This window comes from Ischnura elegans, chromosome 7 (assembly GCF_921293095.1).
Source record: "Ischnura elegans chromosome 7, ioIscEleg1.1, whole genome shotgun sequence".
In the NCBI taxonomy this organism is placed as follows: domain Eukaryota; kingdom Metazoa; phylum Arthropoda; class Insecta; order Odonata; family Coenagrionidae; genus Ischnura; species Ischnura elegans.
This window is the reverse complement of record NC_060252.1, coordinates 7923539-7939059: the sequence shown is the minus strand read 5'-3', so window position 1 is coordinate 7939059 and position 15521 is coordinate 7923539. Positions and strand designations below refer to the sequence as shown.

At 36.1% G+C, this 15521-nt stretch overlaps 1 protein-coding gene across 3 annotated transcripts in view; it reads left to right on the top strand.

Annotated features, from left to right (window-relative positions):
* LOC124161867 overlaps positions 1-14761 on the top strand; it is a 92995-nt gene extending 78234 nt beyond the window's left edge. For 2 of the 3 annotated variants that reach the window (XM_046538091.1, XM_046538090.1), the window contains 5 exons: positions 714-929; positions 3104-3218; positions 9124-9262; positions 11667-11722; positions 13307-14761. In XM_046538091.1, the coding sequence (XP_046394047.1) occupies positions 714-929; positions 3104-3218; positions 9124-9262; positions 11667-11722; positions 13307-14166 (1386 nt within the window). In that variant the 3' untranslated portion in view covers positions 14167-14761. The remainder of the gene's footprint in view (positions 1-713; positions 930-3103; positions 3219-9123; positions 9263-11666; positions 11723-13306) is intronic. The other variant, XM_046538092.1, reaches the window with a different exon arrangement.
* Positions 14762-15521: the final 760 nt, after the last annotated feature.

The window sequence follows — 15521 nt, the reverse complement described above, 5'->3', positions numbered from 1 at the left end:
TCCAGCTCACAGAATTTATCCCTCAAAAAATGAAAATATTTCTCCCATTTCTCTAAGTAATTGAATCATTTCATTCCTTGAGCCCACATATTTTGAGACATTGATGGACCACTCCTTTGCCCATTTAATTGAAATGATCTGAAAGAATTCGATATTACTTTCAGTTTTATTCATTGACCTTGAATAGTATTATGAGTTTGAATAATGAATCATTCGAATAAATTTTTGTTAAATTATTCAAAAATATTATCAATTGCCTAACGGTGACTTTGGCAAAGCAAGTACCTAATCCTAATGATGGCCATTTCAAATTATATATGCTAGGAAAAATTTAAATCTCTTCTTCTGTTATCAGATGTTGGAAATACTTCATTATTCTTGATTTTCTGGTTTCCGTGTACTTAAGTTGCCCATTCCTGATTGATTGATTCCTAAAAGTTATCATTAGCATAATCGTAAAACGTTTAATTTATTTTGGCAACATTGATGTATGAGTACTATTTTATTTGTTGTCAAATTTAAAAATGCAATTAATATGCGTGAGAAAATTGATGTGGAATTTTTATCCTCCTCTTATTGTTATTAGCGTAATTCTGAAAATGATGAAGCCTTTAGCTGGGGAAGCACATGACTGGTAGATATTTAGTGAGTGCATCGTAGGCGGACACAATTTAGTTTAGTGGATCTTAATGATTACGTCTTTTTTCTTCCAGTTCATAACTTACAAAGGTGTCTTCAGATATTCACTGGGTGAAGATATGAGCTCAAAGTTGAATAAACTGCTTCACGACAGTGTGGAGGTGAAAACTGTGACGTGCAGGTATTCGAGGGCGTTGGAAGAAGCCAAAGCTCAACTCCTCGCCATCTTAGTGCGCGAAGGCGGAGTCGCGGCAGGAGTAATGGACACTCTTACAGAAGTCATTGATAAGGTTTGTGGCTCCATTGCACTATTCTGTCACCTTAGTTTGAACACCAGCATCCCAAAGTTCACATCCAATTTTAAAACAAAGGGAAGCACATTTTTATTTCCGAGTTAGCTGAGGGCATGCAAAATATTTTGATAAAAATAATAATAGTTAGTAATTTCATTATGTGCTCAGAAACAGAATTGCAGCACATTTGCCCATCCTAGATACCTCTCATTTCCAGCAATAATATTTTCATGATACATAGGTATGTAATTGCATTCTTCAACCACTTATCTGGGCATTCAAGCTCCCTGCATCCAAGCTGAGGTGGCTATTTAATGCGGAAATCAGGCATATGTTTTGACTAACTTCAATGGCAAGTTTAGAAGCAATCAGAGTAATTTCTCGTTTTCTTTAGAATTTTCTTAATACATATTTCATTAAATTCAAAAGATGAACAATTTGTATAGTTTGTGATGACATGCTCACGATTTGCTAATATTTACAAATTAACTAAATAATGTTGGTGTTTTAAAAAATGAAGATTCCTCAACAGTTCAATTCCTTGCATAGTTCAAATGGGCATTTTAAAATGCAATATACATTATATCATCATCAGTTCTTTGCATTTCCTTTTTGCCATGAAAATAACGCATTTCAATGCTTTGTTGTCTTGTTTACATTCAGTTAGAGGTGAAATACTCTTATCTTAACTTACAATTGCTGAGTTTCAGTTAGAATAACATTTAGGTTTCAAAGGAACAAGTGCTTTAATGTTATAGCCATGTGGTTACAGAGGGCTCGACTCTCTTCTTCAGAAATGAAAGAGAAACAATGGTTCCGATGAAGATTGCATGTTTCACCTACTCAATATGCAGCAAACTCCCGATTATATCAGGGCTAATGATGGTGCACGAATAATCTGCTAGCTCTAATAGTCCAAACTTTCACTTTAGTTTCTTATCATTTTCATAATTTTTGCAAATCAAACAATCTGTTATAATCAATTCACTTTGTCTGTTATTTTAGATTGTTTTCTGGATTCATTAAGAGCTTTGAGAATCATTAAGATAGCATGTGTCATAGTCGGGCACTCACCTATGACTATGACTCATGCTATCTCTACTTCCCCCGCTGCATTAACTTCTACTATTCCCTTCCTCTGCAGTTTGATGTTTAACCAGTTGACATTTGCTATTTGAAATATACATTTAAAGCTTGTAGATAACATTTCTCTTTATTTACGATTGTTTAACCATTGAAGAATCTTCTAAAATTAATCAAGAGGTTTTTATCCCACTGCTCAGTGGAGTAACTATGGGGGGGGGGGGGGGTGAGGGCATAGATTCCCCCCCCAAAGCCTCAGAAAAAAAAATATATATATAAAATTATTGTCTAGTTCTGTAATTTAAACTACATCTGCTTAAAGTTAAATTTTAAGTGCCAAAATGAGGTGAAATGTATTTCCAGGCATATCATTTTTCAAAAATTTTCCCGGAACCCCTGTTGCCCAGGGGGAGGGGTAGCCACGTCATGCCATCTCCCCCTCCCCCCCCCCCCTCAAAGCATATGCCTAGCTATGCTATGCCACTGCCGCCACTCTGACCAATGTCTGGAATTCTAGAGCAGACGTCCAAGGAAACTTGAAACATCCCTTGACAAAACGTAAATAAAATAATTTCATTTTGCAAAGGGGATTATAATGGAAATGATTATCCTTGGTTATGGTTAGCCTTGAATTAAAATGCAAATATCCTGGTGCTTTTGTATCCAGTTTTTTTTTTTTTTTTATATAAAGATTGCGGAAAACGTCGAAGAAGTGTGAACTCATGCACAGATAAACTGCGGATAATCGGGATTCTGCTGTTGTTCAAATATATGTAATAGTGCCATACATAGTGCAAGAAACATGTGCATCAATGAAAACAATGCAATAATGCAAGAATAAGATTTGCAAAAATTTGAATAGAGAATTGGTTGTTAGTAGAAAAATATTGGCATTGATGTATCACCAGTAACTTCAAAAAATATATCAATGAAAAAAAATAAAGAACTATGCATCCATTCCCATGGTTGAGCCTTACATGAACATGAGCATGGCTCTAATGACCTGTACATTTCTTTCCATTTCCTATTTTATTGTTTTATATCCCTGTGGATAAGTCATCATTGTTCCATTTTTTTCTGCCTTTCAGGCTCTTGGTGAAATATCAAGTCTTCGAAGCCATGATGAACTCCTAAGTGAAGACAGTGTTTTCATTAAAAAGAAGCACCGTGAATTGTTGAAGAAGTTGGAAGGACTCCTGAGAGGTGATGATAACCTTAGTCTACTCTTTTTCATCAATCTCCCTTTTCATATCTGGTCTTCTCTACTTGACTTCTTGCTATACTCTGACCAATATTTGCAGTATGCAGGAATTCCACGATGACAAGCTGACTTGAGCTCGTATCAGCGATTTAAGAATTCAGGTTGTTTGAAGGCTGATGAAAGTGTAGTAGTCGTGGAAAAGGCTTTTAAGAGTGCTCTTAATCAACTCAAGTTGGGAAAAATTGATTTTAGATATGTTAAATCAGATTCTCTCTGTTTGTTTTAATTTAAAATAGCAGGTATGGGTTTAAGAAGCAGTTGTCTCATCTCTGTGGCGTGGTTAGGCAGTGGTGAATGTGATTAGCATAGATTTGGCTGAGAAAGTACCTTCATCACATCATGAGCTGGAGAACTTGAGTAAGAAGCCCAGGTGACCTGATCGTTGTGTAGTTAATAAAGTTAATGAAGTATAGACACAAAATAAGACATCCATCTCTGTGCAGTGGATATATTGGCGTTGGTAATCACTTCAACGCATCAATTTGTACCGTCACTTCACCTCACTGTCTCTTGCAACATCAATAATAATCACTGAATCTGAGTTTTATCTTCACACTAGTAACGACTTCATGAAAAATAAGATTTCACGTGAAATGAAATGATTAAAAGCAACATTTTTCTTCTCCAAATAATGAAATCAACTGGCTAACGCCATCGATAATTCACTCCGAAACATACATGTGTAGTCACGAAATTTATCACTCATTCCAACTACAGTACACTCCTGATTATCCAAATGGGCTAATTAACGATGGGGAGAGACTGAAACACGGATAATCGGGAAACACGGATAATCCAAACTCTCACTTTAATGTCTTGCAATGTTCATAATTTACCTAAACCAAACAATATATTATTATTTATGCAGTTATTCTGTCATTTAAGAGTGCTTCCCGGACTCATTGAGAGATTTCTTCGCCTGTTCACGATGTTTTTAGCGGCGATAACATGGTTATACTCGTATTATTAATGCTCCATGTAAGGCCTGGTTTCGAAAACCACACATCCGTGGCTGTGTGATTGTGGATACGGAAAAGTAGTTTGCGCGAATGCTTCAAAACCACTGCTCGACGTCAGAAATTACTCTGTCAGGCACCATGCCACAAAGTCGCATCTCGCACAAGTTGCCCGGGTTGCAACTGCAGCGGGACGTGTATCTGTGATCACGGAGCTCGGTCGCACGCTGCGAGGCTTGGAAAACAAGAACACGGTGCTCCCGTGAATGCAGCTAGCGTGTGATCGCTTCCATTTTACGAAGGGATTCTGAAGGAAATAATAAGCCTGGTGTATCCTCGCACTAATGCCGTGATTCCAATGATTTTGCGTCTGATTTTATTCTTTCCATGAAGATCGCGGAAAAAATTGAGCGAGCGTGAAAATCATGCAGGGATAATCGACAACCCAGATAAACTGCAGCCGGATAATTGGGAGTCTGCTGTACTTAGTTAAGAATACAATAATTAAGGGCTTCAAATAATTCGCGCAGCATTCCCGACCTCATTAAAGATAATAATTATATAATTAGATTTTCTTTTTCCTCTTATCTTGATCTCATTTAATTAAAGATTAAATAATTCTTGGAGTATAGGTCATGCATACAATGCAAAAATATATATAAACAAATAAATAAATAAATATGTGAAAAACTAATCCCTGATGAAGGCTTTTAATAAACTGAAACGCTGGCTAACAACTTTTTTGAATTGAATTATTTAATCGAAAATAATTATGGAAAACAACAAAAAAATACTGAACACCTCTCTTGTTTACCAATCCGTCGCTAGCCATGCCAAGAAAAATACTGATGGGATAGAACAAAAGATTAGCGACATGCGCCACTTGGTTCACGGCGGTTCGTACGAATTCCCTATGTATTTTGATGGTAGCTAGCTGAAGCGCAGGGTCCTGAGGGTGCACTTCGTGAAGCTACTGTGGTGACTAGTTTGAAGCTATGGAAGTAGCCTCACAGCCCATAGAGAATACGGGTTGGAGCCTAATAAGCTACTAATAGCTCCTGCTAGCTCTTTTGCTGGTGCTTCAGCGTTAGAGAATACAAGAGGGAGCTAGTATCTTAATTAAGCATCTCATCGCCAGAAATCTACCACGCTTCGAGTTAGAGAAAAGACCCCCTGGTGTAACAAAATTTTTCTTTTATGACTTCGCAAACTGGGAAGTTAACATAAATAAAATTTGTTTTGAAAAGATGATTTTTTTAAAAATTGTAAACCTTAATCTCAGGCCACAGGAAAAAAATCCTTTTCATTTTTAACAACATGGACAAAAACGACAATGATGATTACCTATTTATAACTAATAATAAGGTTAAGGTTTACAATTTAAAAAATCATCTTTTCAAAACCTTGAAAGAAAGTATCCCTGCTGCTATAGGATGTCATTTAATCATAAAAAAATAATAAAATTACCTTTTGTTTGGTACTTGGGGCTAAATTTTAAGTTTTATTGACTTGATTCCCATCCCAGAAGTGTGTTCCCACAATTTCAAAAAGTTGCCTATACGATAATGGTTCTTTGACTTTTGAAAATTATATCCACATAAGATTTGTCATAAGTTATATTCCTTTGGAAACAGATTCAAGTAGACCTGGCATCATAATTTCAGCTATATTTTCATTCTTATTTTCAAATTCTTTGCTCATTAAGCATAGTTTTTTTTTTGTGGAGACTGGCAGTTCCACTTAGTATTATCAAAGCATCGTGTCGTCCTGCTTCGTAAAATCAAGTGTTTAGTGTACATTTTTTACGTATTACCAAACATACTGGACAGCTAATTCGTGCGTAAATGCTAACTTTGCATGGCTGCTTTAATGTTGTGAAGTCATGTACACTATGGTAGGAATAAGATTCTAGTTCATTATTCCTAATTATTTATCTGAGAGTATGGTGTTGAAAATTGTTATTTGGTTGTTATCACATATGCGTTACAAATATTTATTTGCATTTTGCATGAATTCATTTGTTGCTAAACATGTAAGACATGGAATTTCAGTGGATGCATTTGTGTCATTGGAGATACAAAGAGCACAGCTGATGCAAGTCATCAGCTGTGCTCTTTGTATCTCCAATCAATTGCATTCCCTTCCCAGCGGTGTTTTCCTACAATTCCAAAAAGTTGCATAAATGATAATGGTTATTTGACTTTTTAAAATCCTATCCATATAAGATGCCTCAAGAATTATAGTCCTTTGGAAACAGATTCAAGTAGACCTGGCGTCATAATTTCATTTATTAATGCTACAATATTTAGCTGTACGTAATTCATTATTTCCTTAAACTATTTGGCAAGTCTGTAATGTTGAAGTTCAAATGTATTCAAAGTAAGTGTCCTTGATTGGTCCAAAGGCATTTTGTGAGAATATATGTGTCATAATTTGAAATTATCCTTCATCTTCTCTTAAAGACTTGAACCTCTATTTTGTGTGAGTATTCATCCGAAGGTTTGACTTCACCCCCTGTTCTCTTATGTTATGTTAATTGCTTCATTGTTGTAATCCAATATTTCTGCCCTCTTGTATGAAGTGGTAGTAAACTCCAACATTTTTGAATTTATCCCGTGCATATCTCGACCTAATTTGATGGGGCCAGGCCTGTGCGATGTATTTTGAATTATCACAATATACAAATTTATTGGGAACCCAATACTAACAATAAGTTTAAGAAATTGGTGACAAATGATTGCCCTCTAAGGGCTCGCCTTTAATGGGAACGGGTTGGGGAAGATGCGGTTGGGGAACAAGGTATGTGCTCATTTTTATGGCTTAATTACAACACTGAATGTACGGAACGATTACAAGTTAATTGTATGCCATGTCATGTAAGATTCAGTGAGTCTCTAGCATCCTGATGCTTCACCCAGCACTTGCATCTAGTGGTGGCCAAAAAGTAACCACTCTTTACTCATGCACTTGTTACTCATTCAGATCCTTTATCTGAGAAATGTGTGTTACTTCTGTGCTTCAGTTACTATTCCTTGTTTCAGTGCAAGTGTACCGAAAAGTAACTGATGAATCGTACTTAATGAGAATCAACAGAATCCAGTGTAGGTACAATCATGTATGTCATCGACATCAGTTACGATGACAGACATAAGAATGAACTGTTTCTTAGGTGTAAAATATAAAGAGAAAACATTATAAATAATGCAAAAAGGATCGCCTGTATGTGATGAAAAAGCTATTTATATCAGGTTTTGGAAAATTATTTCTGGGAAATAACCTGATGCAATTTTAATAATATATTTATGATATTTATAAAATTTTAAAGAAATATTATTAAATTATATTAAAGAAAATATTAAAATACATATTTGATTACAACATGAGTGAAATTAATTTAGATAACAGGTTGTGTAAGAGTAATGACGACAAAGGGAGAGAATAAAGGCAATCTAGGTTTCTAGAAAGGAAAGACAAATGTATACCTGGTAACTACTCAAAAGTAACAGTTACTTTGCCAGAAAAGCACTACTTGTGTGTCGTCATGATCCAGATGCCACTGGTAAGGTGCCATGTTGGCAGATGAGTGCTACATATGACTCCATATCTGGTGACCAACACCACAGGAGATGCCAGTGCTGTGTGCATGTTTGCGGTTCAATATGGGACCTGATTTATGATATCAGGACTGATTTTTTTATTGGGTGCAATTTTCATCCTGTATGATGTATTTAATAGGGTGGTTTCCTATTATTTTTTTATTGCATAAATTGAAAGATTATTACTCCTGGAGTACGCATTTCATGATTTTAGATTTTCAAATGATGATGTCTATTTTTCGCGATTAAATGAAAAGTGAAAATTTTCAAGCACTTGAAAACGCGACGGCTAAGTATGAATGCTGGGAAAAGCCTGTAGGACGTCATTCTGGTTCCCACTGTCCCCGTGTGAGGTGACCTTGGGGCGAGGGTATGTGCTTCACTGCGTTGCAGGCTGCTTGCAGGTAGCAGAGTACCTTGCTTGCAGGTAACTTCTATCTACTCTTATAGAAACTAGGTCCCTGTGACGTCACATGGAGTGGCATCGCACGGGTGCCAATCTGACCTTTTTCAAATGCGGTTAAAATTGACCATTGCCATTCGTCTAAACTGGGATTTCTATAACCAAATAATTTGTATATTATGAATACACTAATGATAGGTGACAAATCGCAATCAATGCATTTCGTTTTCTTTGATGAAGGAAACTACCCTATTTACGTCCAATTACTACATCTCGTCTGATTTTGTTTTAATTGGATTTAATTTTTTATACCGAGCCACACATTAGAGCAGTCCTGATTTTTTTCATTGGCCCGAATGTTTTCATCAGACCTGATTGGATTATTATTTTATTTTTGATATAAATTTAACTCCTAACCACTAAGATAATATGGTAGTCTGAGCTTCTTTTCTGAGTTCTTGTCATTGTGTAATAAGTTCAATTATTATTTAAAATTTATCATCCTGATATTTATTCGGTTATAACCAATTATTGATGTAAAAATAATGGCCCTAATCCAATATTGAATTTTTTATATTGTCTCGGCTATATCTATTGTAACCTCCCTCCTCATAGATCCGCCATTATGAATGTAATTCAGTGTGACAAAAAACATATGAAGAGCATTCCTTGTTTTCAATCTTTTTAGATGAATCAAAATTTCAAAGAGTACATATGCCTTCACCCATAAAAATTGTTTTGTTCTGGTATTGGAAGAGAAAGTAGGGCAAATAATTCACAAACTGGACTATTACATGCTAGCTAATGAGGAGTTGATATTTTAAAGTGGAATGGTGGAACAAATTTCTACTCACTGATGGTCTCATTGTGAAATTTCCTCTTGATTTTTTAGACCACGGAGTGGAGACGTATTCAGAATTTGAGAGAGTGTCTCACGTGAAAGCTTCTTCAAAGAAGGAAGAGTTGAGTGAGACAAGTGAAACCAATAAGACTCCAGAAGGCCTTGGAGCAAGAGGCAGAGGCATTAAAAGGTTAGTTTGTTCATTTCTCATTGAGATTAAAGCCCACCAAAGAGGCTGATTTGGTTGTACATAGGAGTGAGTACCTGGCTGTCTTCACTCTCACCCTCAGTGATTCAATCCTAACGTTGGTTTGGATAGGTGAGGGTAGAACTCATCCCAGGCTTAGCCACAGGCATGGGAATATCACACTTTCAAAGTACAGAGGCAGTTTCATTTCCCTGGGCCTTTCAGAGAATTTTTATATAGGGGTGTCTGATAGCTTCACATGGGATTTGAACCTAGGATCTATCAGTCAACAGCCAAGCTTTCTACCCACTAGGCTACCATGCCACTACAATCTTACGGATGGGAAAAAGTGTTTTTAAAAACATCAAATTGAAACTTTTTTCATATAAAACATTTTCTTTATGTTTGTTTTCCTTTCTTGTATTAAATTTTTACTTATAAGGCGTGTTGTCTGAGTATTTAGTTTATGTTTTTCCATGGCAATATGCACTAACATATTATAATTTCCAAGGATTGGTTATTACTTGGAGATGTAAAAATATAAAATGTGCCATCATTACAAGAGATATTTTCAATTTGATGAATGACATCAGTAAAATCACTTGTTAAATTAAGTGGTCTTGATCACTTTTATTGTGGGGAATAATTATTAAGAAAGTGATGAGGAATTGAAGGAGGCGGCTAATTACATTATGACACTTAATTTCAGGGTACTTCATCAATATGATATATTACAAAAAGCACCATTTGTCAGCTTATTGATAGAAATGGTTTTTTCGAGTTCTATTCAAGGGGAAAGAAAAAAAAATTTGTGGACTTACAGGCATTTATAATATTTGTTTTTTTTTCGAGGTGTCCATCTCTAAATTATCTGGAAAACCTGCAATTGTAGGGGGATTTCATTCTTCTGGAAAAGCTGAAGCAATTCAGTGAATGACGTGGAAAAATTGGCTGTTGTTGCTGAGAACAGATTCTAGCCTAATGTGTTGAATTCATGCAATGTACATTGTAATTTTTATTGGTAAGATTTCATGCTTTGTCAGTGAATTGTGGTAATGAACTCCTCTTGGGCTACACACCGTGAGTGTGACATTAGTGCTGCCGACTCTTTGAGTGGCGTCTCATTAGTTCTCCTCTAGGCAAATGTCACGAATCTAGACTGGTGTTTGGTTTTATACAGATGCTGACGGTCCTTATGACCAGAGCAGATGATATTTGCATATGCAAGGCTCTTCCATGGTTGAATGATTACCAATATTTGCCCAAGCTGACTTTGTAAGTGAAAATAAGGAGCAAATGTATTATATTATTGTGCATTTAAACATAATTTGGAACGTCTCTTTAATTACATGACTCGAAGTCAGCTCATTAGTTTTTCTGAGACAAATTTGTAGCACCAAATACTGTGAATATCGGGCCAGCGCAGTCTCTTCAAATATGTACTAATATTATGTTCTGAATGCAGATAATGCAGAGTTAATTCACTTCCATCCTATTTTTTACCTAAAAACTGGACGCATATTGTAGGCAAGGTTTTTCGGATGCCTTATAGTTTGTTCATTCCTTATTGTATCCATGAGAAGATTTAAGGAGTGATGTTAGAACTTTCGATATTACTCTAATAGGTTTAAAATATAGATTCAAAGGTTATCAACTTTTGGAAAAATGGCCACCCAATTGAATTTTTATAATTTGAAAGCAAATTCCGTTTTCAGTACTAGGTGATAGTGGGATATGAGTGCAGAAATAATTACCTAATTTCATGCTTAATGATACAATTCCATTTCAGTAAACTATAAAGCTTATAAATCCACTTGCAAGATACGAAAAATGACTCAACTTTCACCCAATAATTTGAGATAGGTCGAAAAGGTTTGTTTGGAGAAATAAACAGATGACTAGCGATCCATGACATCACAACATTACCAGACTTTGGCCTTGAAATACGTATTAATTAGGTGCCATCATGCATGTCATTGTAATAACTTGCTTGCTTTTTAATGCCATGTTTTGTAGCTCTGAATGCACATATTTTTTCTGTCCTTTATTTTCTACTGTGGTTAGGTGTGCACTTGTTTTTCTTCCTTTGTTTAAAGTGCAACTGACATCTTTTGTAAAACTATTGTGTTTTGAGGTGGGTGGATGACCATGTATTTTTGGCTGCTCGAGCATTTTAATTCATGAAACTGCATCAGGCCACTCGTTTTTTTAATTTTATCTTTGATAAAGTTGAAATTCAATGAATATACCTAATAAACAGCAAAAAGGGATGAAATAAAATTGGAAATTGTCTTGAGTAATATATGTATAGCACATTTCCAATCCCGTAGTCCAAACCATTGTCACCATTTCTATGTACATACATATGGCTTGCAATCAGAATTGATGTTGAATTTATGAATTTCAGGGGCAGAGGAAGAAGACTGTTGATAGAAAGAAAAACCAGGGAACAAGAGGAAACTGGTATGTAATTATTCAGACTTTAAACATGTACTGTATATTATGCCATGAGCTGCACAATCTGCCACAATAATTACAAGAGCAGTTATATTTAATCCTCTGATGAGCAGAAGACAAAGCTAATGATTAAAATTTTTTCTCACTTAAATCTTGTGCATACTTGTGGCTACTTTCTGACATAATCGCCTAAACGATTGTATTGGTTGAACCTTTGGGCAAGCTACACAAGGCCCCCTTCACAGTATTTTGCTGCCAATGGCTAGCAATAAGTTTTACTGTCGTCCTGAAGCTAACCAACCATTAGGAAACTCTGCCTAACCAGCCACATCTTTATTTCAGTGATATAAAAGATGGTAATCACTCGGATCTAGGTTGAAATTTCACGGTAGATGATCAAAAATGTTGCACTAAAATAGCTTAAGGAGTTGTCGGGTTGCGTCAAAACTTTGAGGATGGGCATTGTCATTGACTAGAACAGTTCCAGAAGCCAGCATCTCTCTTATTTATTGGGAATGGCTCACTGCCATCATTATAATGTTCTGCTCTAGACAGTCCCATTTATCGTTGTCCCTGGCTGCATGAAATCCTCAAGCAACGCACATTTTTGATCCCAAAATGCTGTAGCCGTAAACTTGATTGTTGAAGTTTAGTCTGAATTTTCTTGGTTTGCTTGGTGATTTTTTCTGCATTCATTGTTGTGATTGTTGCTTTATTCAGATGCATTATATTGAAAATATATTTCCAGCCTCAATTGATATATTTTTTTTAAATTCTTCTGTTATTGGCGTAAAAGTCAAGGTGTGTCAAATCTAAAGCCATTTGACAATTTTTGTGTTTCTTGATCTGCAGTTTGCACTTGGCAGGAGATTCAATTGGTCATGGTTATGTGACTGTATGTATTAAACTGGCCTCATTCAAATTGGCCTGACTCACCAATTTTATTTCATACTCGATTCTGATGTAGTTTGAAAAATAAATAGACCCATATTTTTCTATTTTTTGATCCATCAACAATTTCTCGAGGCATTCACAATAAAAACTTGTCAGCCATAAACCCTTTTGAAGATAAGTTGATGATGTCACATTTCCACGCCAAGAGGATCACCACCTCTCAGCTGCTCTTTGACCTTGTGCATTTTGTTGTTGTTTACAATCTTTTGTGAAATTCATTCCATCAATGAAATTTTCTCCTTTAACGAACTAATAAACCATAGCCCTAACAACATCACCAACTCTTAAAAATTGATTGGCATTTTCTTATTTTTAACTAAAGATAGAATGGTTTAATGGGGTATGTTCAATTTTTTTGTCCTAATGTGTCCTTCCCTTCCATCTGACAAATCATTTATTTAAGGAATCGCAATTTCTGGTCGGAGTGAGCAACCCCTTTGAAGTATTTTGGTTGGATTTATTTAATCTACTAATTTTATCGATCATTGTTAATGACATGAAGGAAGATATTACCTATATATGTGTATGTGTTTTTCTGGCACCAAAGAACTTGCAGAAATTTTGGCAAGGTGCATTGCAAAGGTGTCTTGTTTTGTGAAGGTAATTACACTTTCTGTTGCCTTTATTCAATTTCAGAGCCTGTTGAATCTAACATTTGCCAGAGGGTTGAAGCCAACTTGTCTGATTTGAAAGAAGGTACGATGGGAAAAGAGTCACCTGATGCATTGCCCTCGCAAAGGAGACGCAACCTTAGATCGTTAAAGGCCACAAGTCCATCTGTGTTGTCTTCAGAAAAACAATCAGTGGATACAGTTCCTCCTCCTGTGTTGCCAGAAGCAGCGTCATCAAGGAGTACAAATCGCTCAGTATTTGCAGCAGAAGGGTCATCTAAGACCAGGAGTCTTTCTGGCGTATTGCCAGAAACAACATCAGCAATATCTGCGAATTCCCCTGTGGGTTCATCAGGAGTGTTGTCATCAGTGGCCAAAAATACCCCTTTGGTGCCATCAGAAAACAGTGATAAGCAAATCTCAGAGGTGGTTCCACCCATTAACTGTGCATCCAGTGCTGTGGGAAGTTTTATGCGATTGGCTCCCAAAGGCAACAGTGCTGGTCCAGTTTCTGTGCCAAAGCCCTTGTCTCAAGAAGGTTTGAACTGTGATAACCGTCTTGGTGGCAAGGGCCCTCGAACTGAAGACAGAACTGAAAGAACTAGTGGCCGTGATGACGCATCAGCAGTGGGGCAAACCGAGTCTGGTGAAGCAAAGCCTGTTGATGCGTTGTTATGGAGGAGGTCTTTCTCTCGAGTTAAACTGGACCGAAGTGCGACCAAGAGAAAAGATAAAGATCTTCCTCCTGAAACGTCACCACCAAGACAGGTGAATTCAAGACTGAAAGTCGAACAAAAGCTAAGGGCCTCTGCAAGATGTTTAGAAGCCTCTGCAGTGTTGAAGTCTACCTCGCCTAGTGTACTCTCTAAAAAACGAAAGAGCTAGCGCCAGGAGTGCAGTTGCTGCTGCCTAGCCAACAACCGAACTGTCCGTTGAGAAACCGTGGAAGTGAAATGAGTTACCGAGTGAATTTATCATTTAAGAATGTGAGACAAGGGAGCTCATTCTTTGTAGGATGAAGTGTATCGTCTTTCTGCATCGTCGAGGCTGATTTCTATTCAAAGTTAACTTTTTGCAATTGGGTATTTTTTCACAGAGTGAAATGATTATGTACACGACTGTTTATATTTTTTCTTTTTTATTATGTTACCGTAATTTGTGTGATCTCTCCCAATAATTAAGTTAACTGTGAATTAATTGTGCAGGGAAGTGTGTCCGAAGAAGCAAGGACTTAAAGCATGCCATTGTGTAAAATTTTGCAATGCATTATTCTGTTGACATGAAAAGTATTGTATGAATAATTTGGTGATAAACAAAAGTAAGTTATCACCAAAAATACTTTCCCATTTTTTGGGAGACTAAAAAATGTTGTTAATATGTCCATAATTTAAATAATTATAGATTTGTACTTATGTGAATATGAAACTCATTTTTTATTGACGATGTTAAAATACTATACCAATAAAAACGTTATTTTCTCCACATGTGATTTATTTACCTAATAACCAGTGATGTCTTCTTATACGAAGAAAGGAAAGCTAATGAAATCACATATTTATGTGTTATTAGTAATAATCGCCAGTGATTAATATATTTTTCTGAGAGTGGTAATCTACTTGTATGTTTGGTACCTAATTGTTTAATTTGAGCAATCTAAGGGTGTAGCAAGGATCAGGAGGTCATAAGCACTCTCAAAATGTTCAGGAGATGCAATCTTGCAAACGAGACCCCCCTCTACCATACCCATTTCCTGCCCAAATTATTTTTCTGCTTGCAGCCCGGAAATAATCTTTCTGCTGACTGAGTGTGAAGTGAAATTTTGATCACATTGTGGATTGTAGGAATCAGGTTGTTTACTGTTGAGGTTTTAGGCTTCAATTTTTGGAATCAGATAATGGGAAATAATCATTTCTTCATACATTCCACTACACACCATGTTTTTCTCACACCTGTGTGTAGTTATGAGAGGCAACAAATTTTTTCAAATAGAAATTATAAGTACAGTTTATTTCAATAATGCTTGTACCAATTGCTGTTGTTAGACATTCTACCCATGCCTTCAGAGTAAGCAATATATTTGCATGTAGTCTACATCACAATCATGTAAAAACATCGTTTAACTGCACTCTGAGATTTTGCTATTTTATTTTGCCTCTTGTCATTATCAAGCAAATCCAACCTTGATAATGACAGTATATCAGAAACATTGTGGTTTCTGGAGGATGTTAGTGCTCAAAAGT